The sequence below is a fragment of the Echiichthys vipera genome (genome assembly GCF_963691815.1).
Source record: "Echiichthys vipera genome assembly, chromosome: 22".
NCBI classification, from domain to species: Eukaryota; Metazoa; Chordata; class Actinopteri; order Perciformes; family Trachinidae; genus Echiichthys; species Echiichthys vipera.
The window spans coordinates 5,831,359-5,859,319 of NC_139847.1; the positions used below are offsets into that span (position 1 = coordinate 5,831,359).

Consider the following 27,961-nt stretch of genomic DNA (forward strand, 5'->3'; position numbering starts at 1 on the left):
AGTGTTCTTGTGCATTCTCACCTTAGCCACCATTTCTAAAAGTCCAACAACACGTCATAGATTGAAATGTCAAAAATACACAGGGAATTTATAGCCTAAAACATACAAATATGAATTTCACATGCCTTCACTTCAGGAACACAACAAAACAACAACAACATAGGTATCCACATGAAGTATAGAAACATAATCTAATACAACCAGCAATAAATAAAGCATCAATCATCATGGTAGAAGAAGTGACGAGGCAATAAGGAGATTCGTGGGTTGTGGGATGGGGCCCTGTAGAGCTTCCTGATTGGCAGATGCCTCCCTGAAAGGACGGTGGTCACTGATTGGCCACGCTGTGAAGGGTCAGCCCACGCCGCAACGCCACATTGTGAATGTACAATCATCTCAAACACAAACTAAAACCCTACTTTACATGCTTTCTTTTTGGAGCATGGTCATTTCAGCGGGGATGCACTGGATTTTCTTCTGGGATGTTTGACTGCCGCACTACAGACAACATAACAGAAGGGATGTACAAGAGAAGATTATCTAAATATACATGTTTTTGTTCTCTAAAGTATGGCTTTGATGTCTTTTCTAGGCTGTAAAGCTGTGCCCAAATATCCGCTGTTGGCATACCGCACCAATTACTTTTCACTATCAAAGTACATTATATTCTTGTCAAGCATAATAAGAAGTGGATGTAGATAAACATATACAAGCAGAGGAGGATATTAAGTCGGCAAGCATGGATCTGGGGAGACACTGTACAGACACTGAAGTATATAAAGGGTATGTACAAAAGCACTGGCCGCTGTTTGCCAAGCTCTTGTCTGCCGTGACGTCAAGAGGTTTTTTTTGAAGGAGGATGTGGGGACTTCACTTAAGCCATCTTGGACAAACTATGCGCAGCTTTGCTCCATTCATGATCACAGCAACGATACAAGCTTTTAATTCCACATTCGACGGCGACCGCGCTGTGCTCGCCGAACCCCTCGTTTCGTTGCCTTCAGGGGTGGGGGAGTGAAATGAGGTCAGGCGAACAAAGCAAAGCGGGAAAAAAGATTGAAAGAAAGAAAGAAAGAAAGAAAGAAAGAAAGAAAGTGTTCTGTGGCGGCACAGTATAGGAGCTAAAAGTCTAGAAAATAGGCTTGAACTCTGAATCAAATATTAGAAAATAAAATGTCTCCTTGACAAATCTAACCTGAAACATCTTGCACATCCTGAACAACATGCTGAAGTAGCAGCATCCGTCACGTGATAACAACTATGTTAGCAAAGTGCATCCACACAAATGGCTTATTAACAGTTGATTAGCTGTTATAGAGAAACAAAAGGGTCGGTTATTGGATCGGTAAAGGTGTTGGCTGGAGTGAAATCGCAAAGAAAAAAGTGATATCCCTGCTTGATCGTAGTATAAAGAGATTTAAACTGTATTTCTTTAGATTTGACTATATGCAAACTCATTACTGACCAAAGGGAACTTTCCATTTGATGCTGAATTTGTATCAAACTCCTTTCTCTCCCTTCTAATACCGGCGTTTAGTTTACAGTAATCCTCAGCCACTACAAGTAAAAGAGAAAAAACGTCCAATGCCATGAGGAACATGTCTGCAGATCCAACCTGTGACCTTCCAGTTGTAGGCCCACCTCTTTTATCTAATCGCCTCAAATCCACCGGGCTTATCACAAGTCACATTTCACATTGCAATGACCAGCTTGGCGTTACTTGCTACAACTCTTGAGAGTTGTCTGTTGCCAAGCAACATTAAGCTTCTTTAGATTCTGATAGGTAGCTATTTACAGCCTGCAGACAGAGACTCTGTATTCATTAACATCATGGATCCGGCTCCTGAACAGGTCCTACGATGACTATTCAAAATCTGCATGTGCAGTAAATTTATTATTAAAGGTGTTACACCATTTTGATGAATGTGGACTTAATGATGCCGTTTTTACATAAAGATCAAATTGGTGTTAGCTGCTTAATAAATCATTATAATAATGCAAATGTGCAACATTTGAAAAACCTTGTTCCTCCAATGACTAAAATGTATTTTGCCATTTTGAAGCCTCCGCAAACGTCAAAGCAAAGTCGTTTTATTTTGAAGGGGTCCTTAATGTGGAGGAGGAAGAGGTTTGTTTGTTTGTTTGTCAGCAGGTTTTCGGCAAAACTACAGGCCCAATTTTCATGATACTTGGTGGCATGAGCCAAGGAAGAACCCATTACATTTTGGAGCGGATCCATAACACGGGGTGGACACACTAGTTACATTTGACTTAACATGGCTAGATGAGGCATTTGGTCTGCACACTCCCAGTGCCCTTCCCGCCATAAGTAGTTTTTGCATTGATTGATACACATTGTCAAAACTCATGTGAAGTATGCAAATCATTAACGAGTTTAACTGTGTTTCCACTCTTTGCTCTGTAGAGTTTTCCTTATTTTCCAAGGAAGGTTTAGTCATGTGCTTTTCATCGTTAGGCAGCTAGGAAGCCTTCTATGGACCCCTATGGCTATCCGTCAGTCTACTGAAATGTCTCAAACTTTGGTTGAATATAGTGTGCTCTGGGCTTTTAACTCGAGAATGAGTGTTCCACGTAAACACGCCCCTGCAAACACCACCTAAGTGTACAGTGTTCAGAGATGTCGAACAGCTGGACTCGAACGAGGCAGGTGCATGCACACAAAGAAGGTCGAACCTCAGCCATGTCCATTAAGCTTATCTGGGCTGTTTTGCAACTTGTTAATCCGGTCAGCTCAGGCACAAATGTATCTACGCTGGACAGGCCCACACAGATTTACCTTTTTGTTAAACATTTACATGAAGCTATGCTTTTATTCGAGGTGTCTATTCACAATGCCTGCCAAGTCAAATCCACCTAAATCCATTTTACTAAGTGAATGTCAGGTCATTATTTGAAAACCATGTCGAATTGAGTTAGAGGGGAGAAAAAACGGGGGGTTTGATATCCAACTCAGCTGATGTCATCAACAAATCTCCTCTACACTGTGAGGGAAGGGGGAAGTGGTCGGTCTATGACAGAGAAGAGCGAGCGGGCGGTGATGGCGGATGGTTGCGGTGTTTTTTTTTGCAACCGCTCCCTGTCCTCGAAATAGAAAAGAGGTTACATTCCAATAATAATTCTAGTAATTAGTGAGATTATTATTAAAGCGATGGAGAGTAAGTCTGGCGTTTTTAGAAGCAGTTCAGTGTGCTACATACATGAGAGGGAAAGGGGCGGGAACATGGATGAAGCAGGAGTGTGTGTGTCAGTGTGTGTGTTGTCCCAAATATCCCATTATGTGTCTATTGTAGTAATAACTAATTTGTACAGTGTGCTTCGTATTTACTGCTGCAGTCTCGTTCAGTGTCTTTCTTTCCGTCTCGGTCCAACAGCTGCAGTGTCTCTCTTTCTTTCTGTCTGTCTGACGTAAAGCTGACAGGGCTCAGGTTCGCTGCTGGCATCTGCTCCGAATCATTATCAAGAGTTTATTTAAGGGTGGGGAGGTTTTAGTTACCCACTGGGGCACTGAGTAACCCAACACCGAGCGTGGTTGAGAGCTCTACAGCCGTAGACAGATACAGTTTAAATGTTGTAACACTGACCTACGGCGGAAAAAGCAATACGATGCCGGTCGTACGGACAAGCAAACGTATTGCTGTATTTTGGGCCTGCATGGTTTCACGCTTGTAGGAGGTCAAAGCTATTCCTGGTTGTGTAAAGATAGCAGAAACATACAGAGGCCATAAGCTGCAGCATGATAACAATGCACTCGGCGTTCAGACTTTTGTGTTGTGTTTTTTTTTTTTGAGAGGGGGGCGAACCAAATCAAGTTAATTTGTTATGGAGATTGAGTTCTTTTATCATGTCATCAAAGAGCATTAGATGTGGTTGAAAGGCCCAAATCAACACTTTGCTCAGTTTAATTTTTTTGTGCATGACAAAAAGTCACCCAGGATAGACTCATGGAGCTAATGTTAGCTTGTTTAGCTAGCTAGATACAGCTCAAAGTCACCCAGGCTTGACTTATGGAGCTAATGTTAGTTTGTTAAGCTAGCTAGAGCTAAAAGTCACCAACGATCGACTCATGGAGCTTATGTTAGTTTGTTTAGCTAGCTAGAGCTCAAAGTCACCAACGATCGACTCATGGAGCTAATGTTAGTTTGTTTAGCTAGCTAGAGCTAAAAGTCACCCAGGATCAACTCATGGAGCTATTGTTACTTTGTTTAGCTAGCTAGATACAGCTATAAAAATAGTTTTAAAAAAGTAAATCCAAGACACAGCAAAGCGTACTTTAAAACTTGAATAACTTCATCATATTTTGTAAGGCTTAACAAAAAATTGTGCCAGAAAGGATTGTCAATAGCCATAAATGACAAGCCTGCTTTAATTCAACTGTTTCTGGCAGAAGAGAAAAGACCATTTACAAATAAGATCTGAGACAAAGCATCACCTTACATTGCCAGACTTCTCTGCTGCCAAACCCCCGTGGCTAGCGTAATCAAATTAAAACAAACAATGGAAATTATTCAGTCGCAGCCGCCACTTCAGATCTTATAGCACGTACTTAATTAGAGCCACTTGAATAGTTGTTTTAAAATGAGTAGGTATTTGAATAGATTCCCACCAAGCCCTGCGCTCATTGATATTAAGCATCAGGTCTCACTGAGGGGCTGTTAAAATATGGAGACGCTGTGGACATAAACACTTGATGATCACTCACTAATGTGTCAATCACGGGGCCGAAGCGCGTGGGAGAGGTGTTAACGACTCGTGTGAGTACGCCGTGTGCCTACTTTCCATCACATATTGATCTTGCCTGCAGCAAATTGCCTCTGACTGCGCGAGTTAGCAGCCAGTTTCCATGACCACCACCTCCGTCACCTGTGAGCTCAGACTGGCAGAGGCAACTCAATATCTGGCCTACAAGGGGAGGTGATACAGAGGTGATTTTACACCTGAGACAGTCACTCGGTGTTATTTTCATCCTCCCAGAAAGAGACAGAGAATAAAAGAAAAAGCATGTGACGGCCGAAGGAGGCGGAAAGAAAAGAAACTAGAGAGTGTGCTTCTGTTTGTGTTCTGTTTTTGTTTTGTGCGTTCCTGGTTCATCGACGTTGAAGGACGTGTGCTTGTTCCGTCAGTCAGCAGAGAAGAATCTGTAACTTCACTCTGCTTGTGCGCGGGGCTTGTGTTGCATCTGCAGGACTAGCGAGGACAAGGTACTGTGGGGAGGGGGATGGGCGGGGCGTGTCGTATGTTAGTGAGCATCGAGGGACACACGGGTGATATGTAGGGTCATTTGCGAAGGTTTATTCGGTGACGGGAGGTTACAGTATTTCGTCATGCTAGATTATAAATTTCCAAATCTCCACCTTTTTCTTCTCCTCATCTTTCCCTTTCTTTCTTTCCCCTTCCAACTCCCTCGTCCTTGATATCGGCCGATCTCTCATGCAAAAAGGCGTTTCATGACATTTTGCATAATGTGACAATAAATCCTGAACAATTAAAATCCCTCCTCCGACTCCGTCACCCCCCACCAAACCATTCACCTCAATCATTTACTGTATTTCTGTACATCTGCGGAATTTTTTTTTTGTTCGTTTTTACATTTTTTTTTTTTATCATTTAACTTTCTTTCATAATCAGTCACTCTACTTCTTTTTCTTCTGGAAACGTCTGAACTGGTTCTGGATGGCGAGCGCTGCCTTCTCCGTCTCCGGCGCCTCCAGGTCGATGTCGACCTCCTCTTCCTCCTGTTCCTGGGGCTTCGCTGCTGTTGCCTTCTCTGGAGGGGCAGAGGGTTGAGGTTAATACACAGCAGAGTCGACAAGAAGTGTTAGTCAGTCAATCCACATGTCAATATTACAATTTATTAGTAGTGTTTCTATCGATTTTCTTCTTGACCAAACTTAGGATTGTTCCGTGTAGTGGAAAAAAATCTGACAAAAGGCCTTTATACACCAGGGGCGTGATGAATAAACAACAAGGGAAGGGTTGGTCTGCCACGTTCTACATCTACATACGCGTTTTTTAGGCGGCTGGCGCTTTACGAGCATCACGAGAGATATGGAAATCGTTTGATATTCACGTCCAACGTGCAAGTTGAAAATATTGAACTTTTCAGCCAAATTGCGTGACGCTGTTGTGTGTCAGCCAATCATAAGGGAGGAGGGCGGAAGCACTACCTGTCAACAATGGAGGTGACATATCTCATACTTCCACAACAGGTATAATGCAGAAACGGTGGTTATCTCAGCCATGGTTGATTAGAGAAAAAAAACTGGGTGAATAATGTTTATGTGGGCAGGTCCGCATCATCATCGCGTGGATGAAGCAATTGGCACGTTTTGCGTGTTGGGCGCGATGGTCCACATATGATCAAGCAGCGCATTACTCGCTTTTCTTTCGATTTTCGTAGTGTCTATCGCATCTGGTCTGAAAGCGGCATTAGGCAGTCTAGGGCTTTTATTGTGAAAGGTAAGAACACAATGTGTTAATCTGGTATGCACTGCTGTTGTCAACGTTAAAGGGGTAACGTTTGCTGTCTTAAATGTGATTAAGGAGTTCCTTTGCTATTATTTTTATATTCCTCATGCCTGTTTTCCGCTATATAATATTCGCATTCTGTGTGAAAGTACTGACAAAAACATCCATCCATAACCGCTTGTCCCTATCGGAGTCGTGGGGGGGGGCTGTAGCCGTTCCCAGCTGACATCGGGCGTGAGGCGGGGTACACCCTGGACAGGACGCCAGTCTATCACAGGGCACATAGAGATGAACAGCCATTCACACTCACATTCACACCTACGGGCAATTTAGAGTCATCAATGAACCTAACACCTGCACGTCTTTGGACTGTGGGAGGAAACCAGAGAACCTGGAGAAAATCCACGCAGACACGGGGAGAACATGCAAACTCAAACGCAACAGTGCTAACCAACCCACCACCATGCCGTCCTCTGACAAAAACAACAGTTTGAAAAAATGTATTCACATGTGAATTAATCTTGTGAAAAAAAAACCCGCCCCAGTCCATAAAGATCCAAAAATAAAGTGACTGTTATAACACACGAGGTGGTTTGGACTTTGCCAAGTTACTATGTTTCTTGATACAAACTTGTAAAAGAGAAGTCTAAAGTCAAGAAAACTGTCTTAAGGGCGTACTCTTCAAGGAGTATAACACCAGAAGGCTATAAACTGTGGATGGCTGATTTCAATGTATTGACCCAGGAAAAACATAGATTAACCACGTATTGGGGAAAAACATTGCTGAGAACATAAAACCGTTCGAAACGTCTCCTCAACGAGTCATATTTAGAGGATATTGCCGACCCTGGGAACCCGTTTGGAACCGCTCAAGCCTCTCCGACATCCCATCTCTAATTTGACAAGTAAAAACGATAACAAAGACGGAGCTAAAAGCTACAGACACATAAATGTACCTCACTGACAGTTACAAGTCAGCGTTTGATGGTGCTTTAAAAGCCACTCCGCGTGTCGGTCTAATCTGCAGCGACTCCACATTGTGTGGATGAACAAACAGCACATCCTGTCACGCAGAATGATCTCATAAAATCTTGTGTTCATTAAAGACAGAGTGGATAGCCCAAACGCCAAAGATGATGCCGTTATTCGTCAGTAGAGGAAGAGCACATTCCTCATGAATAAATAAAAAAGACGAAAATGTTCAGTCAACTAAAAAATGTCAACAGACTGAGTCAGTTGCTCTCATGTTCAGAGTGCTGAAAGACATTTTTTTTTTGACATTTTACTGCAATTAAATGCTCATATTCCAACATTATTCATAAGAGGTAAATGCTTCACACTGACTGTATGATAAAGAAGGATTGTGTTGATTTTATGTAAAAAATAATAATAAAGAAAAGGCTGGTCAGGCTTATTAAGGGACTAGACTGCATAAAAAGTAAAAATACTAAATAGAAAATAAGAAACCACATTCATATTGACACATGAGGACAGTATGAATTATTAATGAATTTGTCTTAAGAATAAAATTCAGTCAGAATTTAAATTTATTTTCTGTGAAGGTACTTGTGTAACTGCATTTTATATATGTATACATATAAATATATATATTTATATATTTCAAATATTTTAGAGTTAACATAACAGTGTGATTTGTTTCATGCTTAAAAATAAAAACGTGTTTACACCATGAATACATAAACACAAATAACATCATCACAAATATAAAACTGGGAATTAAAACCGTTCCATTGTACGACGGCATTATTAGGGCGAAGTATGAAAAAATATTTATATATACGGACACGTGGGAGGGGGGTTATATTTCAATTTATGAGATTAAAGTGGCAAATCTACAAGAAAAAAGTCACAGATTTATGAGATTAAAAGTAGCAAATCTAAGAGAAAATTAAGTTGCAGATTTACGAGATTCAAAGTTGCAAATTTATGAGATTAAAAGTAGCAAATCCACAAGAAAAAAAGTCGCAGTTTTATGAGATTAAAAGTAGCAAATCCACAAGAAAAAAGTTGCAGATTTACGAGATTCAAAGTAGCAAATTTATGAGATTAAAAGTAGCAAATCCACGAGAAAAAAGTCACAGATTTATGAGATTAAAAGTAGCAAATCTACGAGAAAAAAGTTGCAGATTTGTGAGATTAAAAGTAGAAAATCTACGAGAAAAAAAAGTGCAAATTCATGAGATTAAAGGGTGGAAAAAGGTTTTTTTTTAACACTCCCTGTTGATCTACATGGCTTCAGGATCGACACAGACACAGCTGCACGCCATGTAGGCTAATGTGTCTGGTACGACGGCGTATTAGACGCTGTAGCCTGCTTCATTGTTGCATTGCACTTATTGTACGCAGAACATTAAAAACTGCATTAAAATTAGTCCAAATTATTTGAACTTATCTAGAAAACCTGCTTTCCACTCACTATAACAGTTCTTAATCTGTAGCCCGCTGTGTCTCCAGAAACAAAAGTATGCATCCCAGCGCTATGATTAGCCTCCGGGCGTCTACATTTCCACTGTACATTATATTCATACATGTGTGCTAGCTGCGAGGCATCGTAGCCAGCACAGCAGGTGGACCTCAGCTTAGGGCTAGAATGTAAAGACCTTCATGCATGCACAGGGGATTTTAGGCACGTGCAGAGGAAGAGGAAGGACAGGTGACAGAAAAGAAGGTAGAGATGAGAAGGATGAGAGAAAAGATTCTGGGATGTTGTTTCGTGCAATATTCCACAAAAACAGAAAAATATTATAAAAGAACTCCCAAAGGAAGAAAGAGAGAGAGATGTGGAGAGGGAAATAAGACTGTGTTTTCACATAATGAGCGACCCCGTAGCACTGACTGATCCAGGCCGGTGGTGCACTGATAGATGATAAATTCTGCAGTGCTGGAATTGGTTATTGATGAGCGAAACACTGCTGCAGCAAACTTTCCCTGGTTGACACACTGGTGATTCCTGCCAAAAGACTGCCTTGCGTTGGTTGCTTAGCTCATGGAAAATCAGCGGCCTGACCTCCATAAAACAGAATATCAAGTTCCTTGGGTGCGGAAGCTCGGAGAGGGGAGAAAAGAGAGCAGGGCAGAGAACGAAAAAAAGACGCATATGAACAGAAAAGAAGTGTTCAGGCGGTTACGCACGTGTCTGATTCCCCTGACAAGTTTGGTTCTCTGCAACAGATGTGTCTATCTACAGCTTTGTCTTTTGTAATGGACCAAAAGCAAGACGTTCTGTAGCACCCTTTATCTATTATCTCAATTAATAAAATATTAGAAACAAGTGGTTTATTAATATGCCTGTAAGTCAACTGCAGGCTTGATGTTTGTTCGAGTGAAGAAACGAGTACAAATACGCCTGAAGACCCTCAGAACCTCAATGGAAACTGGGTGGCTGGAGTCTCCCTTAGAGAGAGGGGGAGAAGTTCAGCATCCTTAAGGAACTCGGAGTAGAGCCGCTGCTCCTTAGCGTTGAAAGGAGCCAGTTGAGGTGGTTCAGGATCATCTAGTAAGGATGAACCCTGGGCGCCTCCCTAGGGGGGTGTTCCAGGCACGTCCAGCTGGGAGGAGGGTAAGACCCAGGACCAGGTGGAGAGATTAGATCTCCACACTGGCCTGGGAACGCCTCAGGATCCCCCAGTTAGAGCTGGTTAATGTGGCCCTGGAAAGGGAAGTTTGGGGTCCCCTGCTAAAGCTGCTGCCCCTGCGACCCGACCCCGGATAAGAGGCTAAGAGGAGATGAGATGAGATGAATCAATGAAGCTGTTAAAGGGTCAGAAAAGTTGCCAAATCTTGCAACAGTGGACATGAGTCATAGGGCTGAAATGACCCAGTGCCAAGTGTTCGTCTTTTTTTTTCATTTGTTTATTAATTTTATTCTATTTTTTTCTTTTTACTGTCTTTGTTTACCTTATCATCTGTTCATTTCATTTCATTTCTATTATTCATTTGTTGGTTTTTACTGTTTGTTGATGTATAAATATGTATATGTGTATTGATTTGTATGCGATTTTTCCTTGGCTTTGTCTGTCAAAGCAATTTGTAAACTTTTGTCTTTAAGCTTTTTGTTCTTAGGTGCTGTATAAAGTATATAAAGTTGTTATTATTATCAGTATTATTTGTATAACTACTGAAACTTCTCCAGTAAAACGATACTTGCATTTGATCCTTTTTGTACGACGCCGTATTAGGGTCAAGTATGGAAAATTGTGGGGAATCTACTAATCTCATAAATCTGCGTCTTTCTTCTCTTAGATTTGATACTTTAAATCTCATAAATCTGCGACTTTATTTTCTCCCAATACATTGTTGTATTAGTTGAGACTAGAAAACAACAAATTTTGTCTGCAGCAGGTTTACGTTCTGCTTTTGCTTCAATCTGGACGGAAATCTTTTGTCCCTAAAGCAAGTTGGAGGTCATTGTAGAGGGTAAACAAAACTGCGACGTACCTTTGTTGTCAGCTGCAGTCGTCTGGCTGCTGTTAGCAGAGTTAGTGGATGCCAGCTGTAAGAAAGAAAGAACAAGACTTTTTGAGAAAGGTGATGTAACCGAAGATGTTGTATGGGCATTAGCTTTTGTTCTGTTGATACAACAATAAAGCTCGATTGTCAAATAAAAGTGTTTTCAGTCCTAATTGAATGGTCCAAGTGTTATGGTTTTAATAATAAACATTGCAGCTCCCACACACACACACACACACACACACACACACACTCTGTGGATGAATCTGTTCTCGGATGTCGTACTGCCAAACAGTGCAGTCCGATAGTCTCATATTTTGCTCAAAAGCGCTTCCTGGCAGACTGGATGAGAAGCAGGAGACTGTATGGTGTCTTCTTGGAACCGCGACTGTGGGGGAGTCAAAACGACACCGTCACTGTGCAGAATGAGTGTGTGTGTGTGTGTGTGTGTGTGTGTGTGTGTGTGTGTGTGTGTGTGTGTGTGTGTGTGTGTGTGTGTGTGTGTGTGTGTGTGTGTGTGTGTGTGTGTGTGTGTGTGTGTGTGTGTGTGTGTGTGTGTGTGTGTGTGTGTGTGTGTGTGTGTGTGTGTGTGTGTGTAAGCCAGGTTCTCCTGCATCTTGTCAAGTGCCAAATGTGCCATGGGTTTACAGTCAGAGAGGAAAAACAGAAAGGACAGGGGGCAAACTATGGCTATCATCCCTATGATCTTTCATCTGTCTTTCTTTTTCTGTCTCTCTAGAATCCTTCTGTTCCAGTTCAGCCTCGTAGATCTCATCAACCGCTTTTCCAGCAGCAGCAGCAGCAGCAGCAGCAGTTTGTTTCACCATGGTAGACAGAAAAAGTTAGCGACGCAAACACAGTTAGCTAAAGAGACGGATATTTCGTGGTGGAGACCAAAAACAAAGCTAAAAGAAAAGTGATAATTACATTTGTTGAGTGGCCAGACAAATATTTGACATTTGCTTGTATGTAGGTTTTACAAAGTGATAATAGAGACTGTACTGCCACCCCCCCCTGCCACCTCCGAGAAGTGAGGGTCAGAGGCTAGCTGTCCTTCAAGAGGCCACGTCCCTAATTACTCATAAACTTTAACCTCTAATAAAATAAAAACTAGCCTGGTGCAAAAAAATTCAACCTCCTCAGTGTTGTCATGGAGATATGACCTAAACATACAGACTAGAATGTTTTTTATTTTTGTCCCAGGCCTTAAACAGGTTTAACTATGCTGTGTAAACGGCCTGTTTAATATGGGGGTCAATGAGAAACTGCTCTATTGTGCAAACTACTCCTAGTGGACACTCGAAGAACTGGCACGTCCATATTGGATCAACCAGAAAGTCGCTGTGGTGGGGGCTTGGTCAGGGCCCCTGACTTGTTGGGCCCTTAAACCTCTACCCGGTAGAGCTGTTCAGTAATCCATCCATGCACTGATCTGTAGAAAAACTAGGCTTGGACCAGCTTAGGCCCTGAAAACGGCCGTTACGTTTTGACTCAACAGCCGGACCATTTTTGTGAAACTTCTGCGCTCTGTGATTGTCACTGTCACCTCGCTATAGGTGTTTCTTTTATGCCATGAGGTGCAACAACACGTGACTTCCTGTTGCAAAGAGATTTTTTTTTTGGAGTAGAAGATTTTACACTCTCCTCTAAGCTGTCTTTATTTTTTCTTACTTCTACACTTCACTCCTCATTTCCCTTGTTAAAAATGTTATCTTTACTCAAGCCTCCAATAGCTGTCATACCTCTAACAGCTTCCCTGCCTCTCTTAAGCTCCACTTGCCTTTCTGCCATCGCACCATTAGTGTGACTCTTGCGGACATGTGAGTCAGATACAGGAGAGGGAGTTAAGAAAAGTGACGGAGGGACTTGTAAGGAGACGAGGTGAGAGATTTAGACACATTCTGCGATTATGCAATCTCGTGTCAGATGGAGAACAAAAACAAGAGATGTCAAAGTGTGTGTCTGCATGCATATTCATGTGTGTGTGCGTCTAGCCCTGCTTAACTCCGTCCTTATTGCATTTTATGATCCACGTAGCAAATGGCCCATGCATAACACAATCTCCAACCGAGCGTGCATGGGGAGAGGCCTGTCACTCCGGCCCTGCCAATAACTCAGCAAGGGTCTAAGAGTGTGTGTGTGTGTGCCTATGTATGTCTACAAGCATGCATGAGCGCATGTGTGTGCTGATTTTGTGTGTGGGAGTTTTTCTCTGCTCGTACAGTGTGTGAGCATGATGTGTGTGATTTATGTGTGTGCACACGTGCAAAAGAAACCCATCGGGTCAACAGCCAATCGGTGGGGCATGTTCAAAGCCAGACAGGGAAGGAAAAAAAAGCTAATGTTCAGTGGCTGCGAGTGTGTACAGTTGTCTGGTAGGAGAACGCGAGATACTGGGGGTGAGAGGCGTAGAAAGATACAAGGAGAGAGGGTAAGGGAAAGAACTGGGAGAGAAGAAATTCAAATGACAGGCAAGGAGGAAGAGGTAGGGACAGCTGGGCGTTACAGAACAAGTGGGGAGAGTGCAACGTTGGAGGAAAAGCACAGATGTACAGTATTTCCAGTTTGGCACGCAATATGTCACTAAATTATTAAAGCGTTACTATATATGAAATAAAGAAGGGGGACTATTCCAGTCTTATGTATTCTGACGATGCTAACTGTTGTAGAAATCGAGCAAAACACAATTGAGACGTCCACCCGTAGGCCCTGCTGCCTAGTCTTCCTTGAAGCGTAAAATTATTATTTCACCTTGCAGTCTCTGGAGTTTAAATCCAACGAGAATGTTCGGTTCCCCTATACCCATGACTCAACAAAGTGTCCCAGTGCTATTGAAGGGAGTTAGCGTGCACAACACTTGGACCAGGAAATAAAAGAAGCTAAATGTAATACAGCCATAAATAAAAACAATAATAAAAAGAATTACATTGATGGTCGTTTCTAGATGGTGACCCTAGATTTGGGAAAACGCGCAAAAACTACCAAACTAACCTTAAAGAGTTATTATTATTGGGCGGCCGGTGGCACAGTGTTTAGAGCAGTCGCTTCATGTAAAGAGGCCTAAGGTCCTCAAGGCATTTGCCATGGGTTTGACTCCAACCTGCAGCCCTCGGTTGCATGTCTCCCCCTCTCTCTCACCCCATTTCCTGTCTTTCCTATCTAATAAAAGGCTTGAAAAACTGCCCAAAAAATTCTCTTTAAAAAAGAAAAAGAGGACCTATTTTGCTTTTCCATCTCTTCTGACCTATAAATGTTGTTTAAATGTTTTAGAGTCATGTTAAACAACACCAAAGCGTCAAATAATGAAGTACTTGCATTAAGACGTGAGCCCTACCAACAATCTGGGTTGGCAGTGCTCAGCTCTGAATGCTAGTGTGTCGGCCGTTATTAGAGATCTGAATTTACGGAATTTGTCTCCGTAGAAGAATCCCTATTGGTCATGCTGCTACACACAGGCTCAAACTCTAAGTTGTAAGTTTGGCCACTTTTATGCTGTTTTGGTGTTTATTTTGGAGGTCAACCTGTGAAAGCTAACGTTAGTATGTTGCACGGCTAACACGGCTAGCTTCCATATATGTGGTAACTGATTCTGTATATGAAAAGGGGCGTTACATTTCCCGGCAGGCAGCATAAACAGTTGACATATCATAAAATGTTGTTTTTTAAAGCTGATGGGTAGCTGATGGGTAACACCCATTGTAACTGACCCGAAAAATACAAATATGACCCTGAAAAGCAGCTAGTTACCTTCTATAAGACTGGCTAAAGTAAATTAGCCTAAATCCACAGCAGCTGATCTGCCAAGTTAACATTTTATAGAAAAAACTGCAATTTATTGTCTCTAATTATTCACCCCATTAGAGGGAGGGCATCTTACTGCAGCACTGCAGTCATACTGAGACATCAAGCCACCGCACTACAAACGGAAGAAGGAGAAATGAGCGTCAAAGGTGCAACAGAAAGAGAGGCGCAGAGAACAAGGAGATGAAACAAAACAAACACAAAAAAACGGTGAGACTCGGCGAGGTAGAAAGAGAGAGAGACTGCAGAGATATGAGTGAGTGTCTGCAGCAAGAGGGTGAGACACTGCAGAGGAAAAGAGGTTCAGCATTAGTACACATCACACGGTGAGGAGTGCAGAAGCTTTCGGCGAAAGGAGACATGAAAACGGGCTTTTACACAGAAAAGATCCTCTCTCAACAGAGTCTGATAAGGTCTAATGTGTGCAGTTGGTGACCTAAAAAACACCATGACGCGGTAATGGCTGACAAATACATGGGTACGCCGGAACCCAGTTGCGGTGAGATGGGATCGGATGAGTGAAAAGAGATGCTGAGAACCCCCTGGAAGTGCCAGGAAGAGATAGAGTCGGTTTAAAGAGAGCGACGATTTAGAACTGAGAAGTGAGAGACGAGGAAGAGTCACCCCATGCTGCAAGTGTTACTTTTGGACTGATAAGATATTTAGATTTAATAGAAAGTATACCAACACGAGAAAGATATTGCAATTCCTTTGTCACTAAACAGTAGGCCTACGATATCCCATTTTATCAGTTCTTCAAGAATGACTCGCAAATTTGATGAATTCACTCGGGTGAACGCCGGGTTGCCTTTCATTTCCCGGAAGATCTAAGCCGAACCACGACCTCTTTTTCTAATCCTAACCAAGTCGCTGTAATGCCCTGAATGTCACCTTTTATAGGCAAAATAACTGTCACGTCATGTTGGTGCCTAAAGCCCTATTCGGACGGGATTGGCTTAATGTTGGGACGTGGGGTAAAATAGCCTTACCTCACAATAATATAGTATATATGATGTAAATGGCCAATTCGCAGCGGATTAAGAAATCCCTGTATTCTACCAGAGGTGGGAGGGTTAGTTGATTTACGCAGCGTAGCTTCCTGATATCACAAAATAAAAGTAAACACAAAACTAAAGGACAGAATCGATTATCTAAAAAAAGTCAAAGTGCTTCTTCGGGTGCCTCCATGCTCAAAAAGATGTGGAAACTACGCATTGATGGGACATGATGAAATATCCACATATGTTTTTACAGAGGGTCGTATTTGGACGGGATTAGTTTTACCTGAGGATTTTTTACAGGACCGTTTCACAGCAGGTGAAAATTGCCATCATTTTTACTGACATTCTCCTTTATAATTCATGACATGGCGCATTCTGACTGGACTAAAACCTCTGGTAAAAATGACCTTACCCCACGTCCCCACATTAAACTAGTCCCGTCCGAATAGGGCTTAAGCCTAACCGACACCAAAAGCAGGCGTCACAGTCCACTTGCGGTCCGTTTTGTAAGATATACAAGTTTTTGGGCAGAACTTTTTTTGTACATCATACGAAGCCGTCTTGCGTTTTCTTGTTTTGCATCTCCCTCGCTCCCTCCTCATCCTCCTGCATGTCTTCAACCTTCTCTTGGGGGTCAAACGGTAGTAGTCAGTTTACGTCTCTTTTAAAACCCAAACTAAATCTCTGTGTATTTTAAAGAAAACAAAAAAAACAAACAACAAATTGGCATGTGACTGAAGGGAAAGGTTGTCAAATCTGTGATTTGGACCTGCTGGGAAATCCTGCTTGAAAATAGCATGTCAGACACACTTTCCCCCTCCCACCTCCATTAGTTTTGAAGGGCACTTAACCCCCTTTTGCTCCAGTGAAGCTGCTGTGTGATCGACAGAAGATTAATGTTACTGTGCGGCGCAGCTTCCCGTAAGAAAGTAACTGTAATAATGTGAAGTAGAGCAACCTTTATTTGCTTCTAATTCAGCACTTTTCTCCCCCAAAGACGTTTCTGCTTCTAATGGTGTCAGAGAAACAGCTTTCTGAATAGACTGAAATGAAGTTAAAAATTGACCCCTGACCCCTATATCCTCATATAATGATCCACATATCATCTTCCCATTATTTGTCCCATCCTTTCTTCTTCTTCCCTTGTCTCCTCCTCTTAATCACCAATGACTAGCTGGCTTTAACCCCCCCTCCCCCTTGGGATATGTCCTTATCACCCCTCTTCCCTCCACCCTCTGCTTTTAGTCAGGGATTTCCCTTTTTTACATGTAGTAGTTAGCGGTGTGATTCATGAGCCTCGGATAAAGGCTGAGAGGAAGGGAAAAAGAGGGAGGGAGGGAGGGTAAGGACGGGAGACAGAGACAGATTGCAGCATTTAACAGCCTGCCCTGGGGAGCTGCTGAAGGTGATAGAGAGAGAGAAAGACACATATGGAGGAAGAGGGAGGCAAGATAGAGAGAGAGAGACATGCATTGTAACAAGAGGGAGATATAAAAAAAATAAAAGCTTGCAGACTGGCTCAGTGAGAAAGATTGGAACATACACGGTCTATTCAGAAAAGACTCGGCTGGCATAAATGGAGTCCAGATGGACGCACGCGCGCACATGCTCGTACTGTACACACATATACAGAGGCAAGAACCCCCCCCCACCACACTTTCCACTTTCCTTTTCTCACACGATGCGATGCACTTCATTTACAACCCAGTTCTCCTTCGGGGAATACACCTCTCCGAGCTGTTTTCTTCACACTCCTGTCACATTTCTTTATCCGTTCCTTAGCTGGAACCTTTTCTTCCCCCTCCCCTGATCTCAAAGCCCAAGTCTTCACGGAATAAACATAATAAATATTAAATGAGTTACATAAGGTCCTAGAGAGCTGCTTGCAATTGTCAGAGATGATTAAAGTCACATTCCAGCTCACTGTTCAACTGTCTGTTTGTTGTCTGTTTAGGGGGAAAATTAAGGGTCATCATTTTGGGGACTATGGATCATCTTTGACCAGTTTGATCAGTTTGCCCAGCTTGCGAGTTGACATTGAAACTGCTTGTTTTGGCCAGCCAACAGTCCAAAAACCCAACGAAATTCAGTTTATTACCGTAGAGGACTTTCATTAATTATCAATTCATCCATTCTGTTTGATTTTCATGGACAAGGTCTCGCGGTGCACCCGGGGGGAGGAGAGTGTCCATTTTGAGACCTCAGAATTGCGTCCATGCTCTTTGCAGATGATGTGGTTCTGTTGGCTTAAAAAAAAACGTCACCTCCAGTGTGCATTGGGGAAGTTTGCAGCTGAGTGGGAAGTTGTTGGGATGGCTGTCAGTACCTCCGAGTTTGAGGCTATATGGTTCTCTACCGGGAAATACTCACTCTGGGTTGGGATTGACCCAAGGGAAGGAGTTGAAGTATCTTGGGGCATTGTTCACGAGAAAATGGAGTGTGAGACGGACAGGCACTTTGGTGTGGTGTCAGCAGTTATGCGGGCATTGTACTGGATCGTTGTGGTAAATAGGGAGCTGAGTCCTCGTTTCACAAATCCATCTATGTCCCCAAATACTCACCTATGGTCATGAAGCTTTGGGTAGTGACGGAAAGAATCAGATTGGGGGATCAGTTTCTTCCACAGGGTGGCTGGGCTCAGGCTTAGAGATAGAGTGAGGCTCTCAGACATCCAGAGGGAGCTTGGAGTAGAGCCATTGCCACATCGCATCGAAAGGGGGGCCAGTTGAGGTGACTCAGGCATCTGATCAGGATGCTTCCTGGGCTCGTGCAGTTAAAGGTTTTCCCAGCACGTCCAACCGGTAAGAGGCCCACACGTAGACCCAGACACGGTAAAGAGATTATATATAGCATCTGGACCGGAAACGCCTCACAGAGCTGGGAAACATAGCTGGGTACGTGACATCGAGAATACCTTGCTTCGCCTGCTGCCCCTGCAACCCAGCCCCGGATTAGCTGAATTAAAATGGATGGATGGGTGGACTTTGTTTAATGGAGGCATTAATTGATTTTCCTATAATCTTTCATGTGTTCGCCAATTCTTCATTCCCCTATTCATGGGATTTATCCAACTCTGGTAGAAATACCTGGATGAGCATTACATTAATTTGGCTTGTCCACAGCAGCTATACTTGTGTTTAACCACTGTAGGAACTTTTTTAATGGATGAAAACAAAACTGTGTGGAAGAGCTTGACAATGGCAAAGAATAGGAACAATAAGCAGCGTCAGGTCGGCACTTTGCCTTGAATCATGGTCAAATACAAATATGTTTTTATCCTCTTCCATACACATAAAGTAAGGCTTAGACTTTAAGTTTGTTCGAGCCAGCCAGTTTACAAATTGGTCCAACATTACTCCAGTCGATCATAATTAAACGTTTGCTATGGTTGCTAAGAGACATGTCCCCATGATGAGCATAAAATAGACTCCAACTAGACTCTTATGCAACACCGACGGGACAATAAAGAGATTATGAGATAGTTCAGTGCCATGCATGAAAAAACAATATTTCAGTCTCTACGTAATGATGAAATTAAAATGTTGTCATGGGAAACACGGCAAAAAGATAAATGGGAACGAAAAGTGCTAAGTAGCCCCGGGGTGCAATAATTACGCGCTAAACTAAGGATGCATCATTTGTTGGAGGTGACTTGTTTTCTTTTAAGAAAAAAAGGGAAGCAGGCTTTGGCTGGGGATGTCTTTGTCTACAACTATCCATCTCTTTCTTACATAACATGCCATACCGGGGGCTTTTCTTTTGTTTTTTTTTCACCTTATAGTTTCCACAAGTGCTTACGTTTTTTTAAGCCTGGCAGACTCATACTCCTCTCTCTTTTTTATCTCCTCTTCTGCACTCAACCCTTCAACTTGACACCCACCCAGTTGTTTCCATCTCATCTACGCTGTATTCCCCCTCACTGTCCTCCTCCGCCTCCTCTGAGGACTCTCAGCTAAAGGTCTGGGTTTGGCCGGGGCAGCCAGATGTGCGTCGGTGCCGAGTTTCTGCTACTGTACGAGCTGAACATCTGCTCAGAGCTGCTCTTTTCTGTACATTAAGTGGACCGAGCTTTTAAGCTCTTTGGATGCTCCACGCAGCCAGGTCTGTTCATCCAAACTGCTGCTTTTTAGAGCTTAATTACGAACTCTGATGGACTGTATGTTCTAATGAACTTTACCCTTTAATGTGATTTGAATGAGCACTATATAAGATGCGGTCAGACAGACAGAACAAAGCCATAATGATGGCTACGATTATGTTCTTATCATGGATGCATTGTAATATTAAGTGTGCGTTTGGCTCCATTTTAATAGCTTAACCTATACATTAGGTCCTGTTACATAGATATAATCCTTTTCTCTGTCCCTCAATGTGAATATTTGCGTCCAAGTATAAAGTGAATGTGATCAACAAAATCCTCGGTTTTGATGCATTTAATCATCACGATTACACATCTGTGCTTCCTTTTTATTTTTAAAAGCGGAGCCCATTCCTCCATCTGTTAAATTCTGCTGTTCATCTCCCCTCAGCTTCTGTTTCTCGAGCCCTAACAATCTCTTCATGCTGAAGCACACTGTACCTGCTCACTAAAAATAGCCCAATGCCAGTTAATGGCTTTATATAAGTCCGTGGGTGTGGGTCCTCGCGGTGAGAGAGCAATGCAGAAATAGTTATGATTCCTGGGGGTAGATGAGGATAATGGCTGGAGCTGTGTGTGAAGGGACGTGGTATAGAAAAGGGAATGAATAAAAAAGCACTGAGAGAGTGCGTCAGAATCTATAGAACCGACAGTATATATGTTTTATTATGTAATTGATTTTTGAATGTTGCAGTTTTACATTTTAGCTGAAACAGTTTATATATACGCAACACGATTAGATGAGTCGAATGCTCGTACAGCTAACACACTGTAGCTTAACGTTATGTGGCAAATTCAATCGTGTTCCTATATGTGGTCAACATAAATATAAAAGTAACTTTAGGAGCATGTTGCATGTTGTTGTTCAAGGTTCACATTAGCTTAGAAGCAACATGAGGTCTTCAAATATCTAGTTATCTGATGAAAACCAAACACATCCTCATACCTGAACGACAGCCTAGGTTGAATGCTAATGACCGCTGTATTAAACATAATGAAACGACCGCACTGTGGCCGTTTTTTTAATTATGGGACATTTCTATGTAACTTAGCAGTCACAGTTTCACACTGAAGTTATGTTAGCTAAAGTAAGGTAGCCAGCTCACTCCCCATTAGATGAGTTTACTGCCCTTACAGCTAACACACTGTAGCTAACGTTATGTAGCAATTTCATTCATGTTGCTATATGTGGTCCGAACAAATATTAAAAATAACTTTATGAGCAGGTTGCATGTTGTTGTACGCATTAGCTTGGAAGCAACTTGACATCTTCAGATAGCTATTTTCTGATGACAGCCTAAAAGAAACAAGTAAAGTTAGCTAATGCAACGTTAGCCGGCTCACTTCCCATTAGATGAGTCAACTGTCCATACAGCTAACACGCTGTAGCTAACGTTATGATGCAAATTCAGTCATGTGGTAGCTGTTATCTGTGGTTAAAATAAATACGGAAAAAACCTTCATGAGCGTGTCGAATGTTGTTGTAAGGTTATAAGATTATCATACACATTAGCTTGGAAGCAAGTTGACATCTTCAAATAGCTAGCTTTGGCTAGCATGAGCCAGTTGTCGTAGGTAATGATAGTTACAAAGCAAGAAAACAGTGAGTGAGTAGTTGACACATTGAACAAATTCAAGTAAAATCCCTAGACGAAGTGATGAAAAATTAATTTTATGAAAAGTATACAGATCCCAGCCATTGCAGAGAATGTTTCTCTTATTTTTTGCTCTTAAAGTCACATTCATGTGCTTGTTCAGAGGAATAAGTGCTGCTGGTAAGAAAGGAAAATTCAGCGGTGGCTTTGACATCTTCAAAGTAATTTGCAATTGAAATTCAAAGCACGCATCCCAGTTGCCAAACATTATTCTATTCGCATTTCAGTGTCTGATATCGCTTAAACAATCACGACTTCACCCCACTTGGGAAATGGAAGCAGGCGATTGGATAGAAGACCAAAGGAGGGGACAAGAGTGCTGATGGTGGGGTTAGAAAAACAGTGACTGAAAAGCAGGTGCTTGTACTGACAGCACATATTTAGGTTTCCTTTAATAGAAAAAAAAAACACCTCCTTTTTAAATGGTCCCTTTCCTCCGCTTGTGCTCGTCTCCGCTCAACCCCGGAACGGTGTCGTCTTGAAAACGTACAATACATTTCTTAAGCCATACACACACAGGGCTTAGTGCTGCACTTGCTGTCAGAAGGGGGGAAGGAGAAAGAGGCCGCAGAAAGCCTCTAAAAGCTCAGCAGAAATGTATTTATAGACAGAAATAAAAGGATTATACCTCCATGAAGGAGAAGGGGAAAGCCAGTGATTTCCAGACATGCCAGATGCTGTACAATCTCAGTTGGAAGGGGGGGGGGGGGGGTTGACGGAAGATGCAGAGGAGGGAGAAAGTGGGAGAGAGGGACTGACAGATGGAGGGAGACAGATTGACAAAGAGAAACACGGATAGGCGCTCTTTCACTTTTAGTTCACTAGCTTCAGATTGGCCTCCGAGCCACATCAGACCCCAGTAATTATCCCCTGCCAGCTTGCTAGCAATAGGGTGGCTTTTTGTGAGGGGTAAGCCTGCTAAGTGATAATTACCAGCATAATTAGAACGCTACCTTTCTCTTACTTGTGTGTGTGTGTGTGTGTGTGTGTGTGTGTGTGCTCTGCGGTACACAAAGGCACCATTTGGATTTTTTTTTTTTTAGTATTAAACCTACTTCTTATTTTTCTTCCTAATGCTTTTGAGAGCGAGCGCGGATAAAAACGGAAAATCCGCCAAACAGCTGTCAAAAAGTGGAACCGCGGCCAAACGCGTATTACATAACAACCTCGTTTTATTCCCCCGCATATTCCATTCATATTCCTGCAAATTAAAAGTGGCGAACCCCCCCTCTTTCCCCCTCTCTCTTATTTGACTTCTTCTGCGCCTCACGCTGTGCAGATGTTAGCTCCCGGATGTGCGCATGCAACTGTTAATACCCTGCATGAGTCCTCTCTCGCTGTTGCTAAGGAGAATACGGTCGAGGCTTTAGAGGGAAGGGGAGAAAAAAAAAGCAAGGGGGGGGGGGGGGTGGATGAATAGAAGCTCGTGGAAAGAAAGAGGAGGAAATGAGGCAGTGGGTGACAAGATTTCAGCTGGAGGAGACAGTCTGTCAAAGCAGTGGGAAGGTGCAGTGTGATAGCTCATCGCCATTACTTCAATGAGACTGTGATAGGATGAATTCACTGGAGAGTTCTGACACACACACACACACACTTCTTCCGCAAATTAAAACAAGAGGAAGCGGATATAAAGGTTATCTACCGTGGGATGTTCTCGTAGTAATAAGTTATTAAATGTTATCATTGATTGTGAGGCAGCTTGACAAATCGTCACGGTAATCACATCCTGCATGCTCTCTGCGTGGACCCAAAGTGGGCATTTAAGTCTCTGTACATGTGTCTGCGCTACGGGAATTTTTTGCATGTACGTTTGTGGGATCAAATGTCGAGGGGGGTAGGTTTAAAACTGAACAAGACAGGCTTTTTACACTCCATTTAGTGCCTCGTCCACTGGGATTGTGACATGGCCGCAGGCTAATGCACGAGGTCACCGGTTCAACTTGTATCCGTCCAAATGGCGCGCGTTAGGAGTAGGATGGCACGGATGTCCGCCAGAGATTACAGGCTGGTGAGGAGGATGTGCGAGGCTAACCAGGTCAGCATTCAGATGGTATAAAATATTTAACATTTCAGGCCAAACACTGAGGGAAAAGGCTCATCTTGTTTTCAAAAATGCCCATTTTTACTTGGAGGGGAAAGAAAATGCATGAGAACGACGTCGACTTTAGCAATCGGCTAACTCAACACTTGATTTTTCTGCCAGTTTTAGAATAAATTAATATACTTGTTTGGTTCTCGGGTACCCCCATGAATCGTTTGGTCTATAAAATGTTCAAAAATAGCAAAAGATGCATCTTACAGTCCTCAAATAGCTGGTTTTCTGATAGTCAGCCTAAAATCAAACACACGTCCTCACACCTAAATGGCAGCCTTAGTGGATAGCCAATGACTCCCAAAATGACATATATGACCGCGGGGTTTCACATCATGAAACGACCGCACGGTGGCCGCTTTAAACAGTTGACCGTGACACGCGGCTGCAGTGGCAGATTTTTAACAATATTACAGTAATGGAACAGTCCCAGTTTCAAACAAGCAGTGAACGTTGTGAAATGTAAGTGCTTAAGTTTATGCATCAAAATACTTGGTCAGGTCTGGGAAGAGATCATGGATTGGCTGAACATAAGTCATGGATGTAACTATAACGTAACTACGTCATAGACTTACGTCTGTAGCAAAGAAAAGTCTCCATTGACATGATTTCACACGGGACACAAACACCGGTCTTCTGGGTAAACCCCAAACTTAAGATAAGATCAACTTCATTGATCCCAAACTGGGAACCTTGCCTTGTATGCGGGGCACTAGCACTACGTCACCTTACTTTGTACTAACTCGGTTTGTTCCTGGGTTGGCTCCCATAAAAAATACTACGGCCACTAGAGGGCAGCACCTAACAAAAACGTAAATATTGGTCGTTATTTGCTGCTTGTACAATTGACCTCTACGGCTGTTTCTTTCATGAGGCTGGCCTCAAACATACATGACAAACTAGAAGGTTTTTCCTTGAAAAATACCTTTTGACAATAATTCGATTCTCAAAATAGCAGCTAATTCACTCTCCGTCTTCGACTTCTGGTGGTCCATTAATCGACTGAGCGTCATCATAAACAAAGCAAGTCGTAACTTGGAAACTTTGTAAAAGGATTCCTCCATCAGTGGATGTCTGTGCGGACACACTGAAGGATAAGTGGCATGTCAAACTACCCTCTGGAGAGTGCAGGCCTCCAAAACACAGTGATTTCAAGCTATCGGTGAACCGCAGCAGTGACCGGCAGCTGTTCCATCACACGTTCTCTGTTAACATTTCAAATCTCCCGTGTGCAGCAGTGGCATCATCTGCTACGTATCAAAAGACACTGACTCTTCCCATCTGCCCGGGGGCCGGCGACCGTAGAAACGGAGCGCGTGCACCAAATGAACAGTCCCACCGGAGCAATGCTCTACTTCTGTGACAGAGAAGGGAGAATAATCGCCCCGCAGGGACCTCTGTGACGTTATTTTTATCGACGTGGGATTGATCAATTTAGAGGCAGGCGCTGCACCTCCTGACGGGACACCACGCCGCATGAGTTAGTAGGTTACGTAAACGCCGACGTAAAGAAACACAACCCTGACGCCACCTCGTATCAATATCAGGCAGATTTTACACAAGCTGTTGGTCCAAGGAGAGGTGGGAATGAAAGGCTTTTGCACCAGCAATAAATCGTTCCTTTCTTTTCTACCGGAGAGCTTCTTCCGGGGTCAGCCTGCAGGTTAAACCTAGCTTACAAGTATCGCAGAAGAAGGTGTGAAGCACTGACCGAGAGCCTCAACAGAGCACTGAACTACATGTATGCCAGACGTCAGAACACCTTTTCCGTTTGGAGATGTTAGTAGCTCTACTCTCCATTGGGAAGAATTGGGAAGCATCTCAGTGCACACAAAGTAATAAAACATGTTTTTTTTTTACTCTTCATCATTAATCTGCATAAACTTCCATATAGCCTGCTTTAATCTTACATGACTCCCCAAGTCTTCCTCCAGTAGCACTGAGCCTGCTGCATCGAGCCCCATATCCCTCACAAAGAAGCTACTTTATTATGCAAGGACAGAAATGATGCATATGCAGCCAGGTTTGGAAGGATCCCTGCAGTGCTTCTGCAGGAAATAAAGTACTTTTTGCACCGTGTGATTTATGTAAAGTAGCTTTCTTGTGTGCACTGCAGAGGAAAACAGGCTCTTACCAACAAAACGTACCACACGGCGTTTCATCTTTTGGCGAATCATCTATATATTTAAATATACTATTGTTATTTTCTACTGTCTCTTAATGTAATATGTTCATGAAATCTCAAATTGAAGACCTTCTGTAGCCCTCACAACGCCCCCCAGCGGGTCCCCAGACCCTACTTTGGGGAAACCCTCATGCTCCACCAGATGTTCAGTTCAGTTTAGTGCCCACAGGCGATGTGAGCTGGTGTCACCGCCGCTGCTGCTGCTGCTCGCCTCTCAATGCAGTGTTTCTGTCAGACTTGGGACCAAAGCCAAGCAAGAAGTGGAGGAGAGCGCTGCGCTGAAACATTTTGTTCTTAACCGCACCTTGGTTGCGGGTTTTTTTTTTGGAGGGTTGGGATGACGATGGGTTTGTGTGTGTGTGTGTGTGTGTGTGTGTGTGCGCGTGTGTGTGTTTGTGTGTGTGTGTGTGTGTGTGGAGTGAGTGAGTGATTGGTGTTGAGGACGCGCAAATTCTAACACCAGGTTCAACTGCGTGCGCATGCCCGCTGGAGTGAAATGACGGTTCGTTTCTACACAAGTAGGCTCCAACACGATGCTGCTGACACAGGGTTTAACATGATGGGGATGAAAATGACCACTAGCACCTGACACCGATTGTTAAATAAAACAACACCAATTATGATTTATGTTGTAGCACGCGCGCACTCACCTCGCTCATCTTGGAAACGCGCGCGCGTAATGGGAGTTCTGCAGCAGGAGTGGACTTCTTCTTCTTCTTCTGCTTCTTCTGCTTCTCTCCGTGTTCAGTCCGCGTCAGAACCGAAGAGCCGGGGCTGCTGCTGCTGCTGCACTGGTGTGTGAGAGCTGGACAAAAGATGTGAGGAGCAGAGAAAACAAGTCTGGTCGCCTCTGGATGCTCCGAGACCGAGTTAAAGCAGCGGCGGCGGGCTGGTGAAGTGAAGAAGTGATGCTCAGCTCTCCTCCGGTACAGATGATGGAAGGAAGCTTCAGTGCCTGTAACGGTGCGGTTTATGGGCAACAAGGTCTCTCTGTCTCTCTCTCTCTCTCTCTCTCTCTCTCTGTCTCTCTCTCTCTCCCTCTCTCTCTCTCTCTCTCTCTCTCTCTGTCTCGCCCACTCAGTCTCAACCAGTCACCAGGGAGCAGACTATTGCCCTAGTACAGGGATGTAGGCTAATAGGTACATAATAAGAAGAGTAACCCCGGAGCATTTAACACTTTTTCCCTTTCACGAAATTGTGCTAATTGATGTTTTATTTTTATTTATTTATTTCCTTTGAAATCTATGAAGTCCTTTAAACATAAAAGGAGATATTTCACAAATTCATTTATGGAGGCTACACTTCCTTTTAGGTGCATCCTTTACAAAATAAATGAATACTCTGCATCACAACTGATGTTTTCATATAATAATTTTACATTTAATATGTCACATTTCAGTTTTTATAAAGCCAACCGTGGATGACTGGTCCACGACTTCCTTTCGCTATGTTCAAAATAAATCCTATTTGTTAAACCGGAAACGCACAAACAGCAATAATTTCAAAATCACGCCCTTATTTAAATCATCTTTTAAAGAAATAAAAACATATTCTGTTTGCACTGTCTATGGTAGACTCAAACATCAAGCCTGAGCGTTCTTGGATTTTATTTTGAAAGGAAAATCAGTGACATCCGCTTTTGTCCAGGCTTTTTTTGCTGACTTTATTTGTTGGAGAGCATTTTAATGTGTATAAAATCAACCTCATTGACAGAATAAGTAGTGCTGTTGTTTAGGCTACTTAATGTTCTCACAGCCTATCTTATTAGTGACACTGATAGTTAATAACAACAACTATAATAATAATAATAATAATAATATTCTTAATCTGGTGTTGAGTATTTCAAAAGTGTCATTCAGATGAGTGTTTCCACTGGAGGGCGTTGTTGGGTCATAAATCATCCAGCACTGAAATCCCAAACTCCTGGTTGGGGGATCTGAAGGCTGCTAAACTCTCTCCAGATACAAACAATGAAGAAAAGATTCATTAGTTGATGCCTGAAGACACTCACAAAACCGCAGTTGTCTTGACAACGTTTCTGCTGCATTCAGAAGGAACGGCTGACGTACACGGGTGGATGAACAAACAGCCACTTACAGACAAAGGCCCATACGCCTCTGTACATGCTTATGT

General features: G+C 42.8%; 1 protein-coding gene across 1 annotated transcript; it reads right to left on the bottom strand.

Moving 5' to 3' along the window:
- Positions 1-27,953, bottom strand: pcp4l1 (Purkinje cell protein 4 like 1; the record flags this gene model as incomplete). Its single annotated transcript, XM_083936888.1, has 4 exons — positions 1-5,785; positions 10,945-10,999; positions 26,479-26,783; positions 27,926-27,953. The coding sequence occupies 4 exons, from the start codon at positions 27,951-27,953 to the stop codon at positions 5,652-5,654; spliced, it is 522 nt and encodes a 173-aa protein (XP_083793014.1). The 3' UTR covers positions 1-5,651.
- Positions 27,954-27,961: the final 8 nt, after the last annotated feature.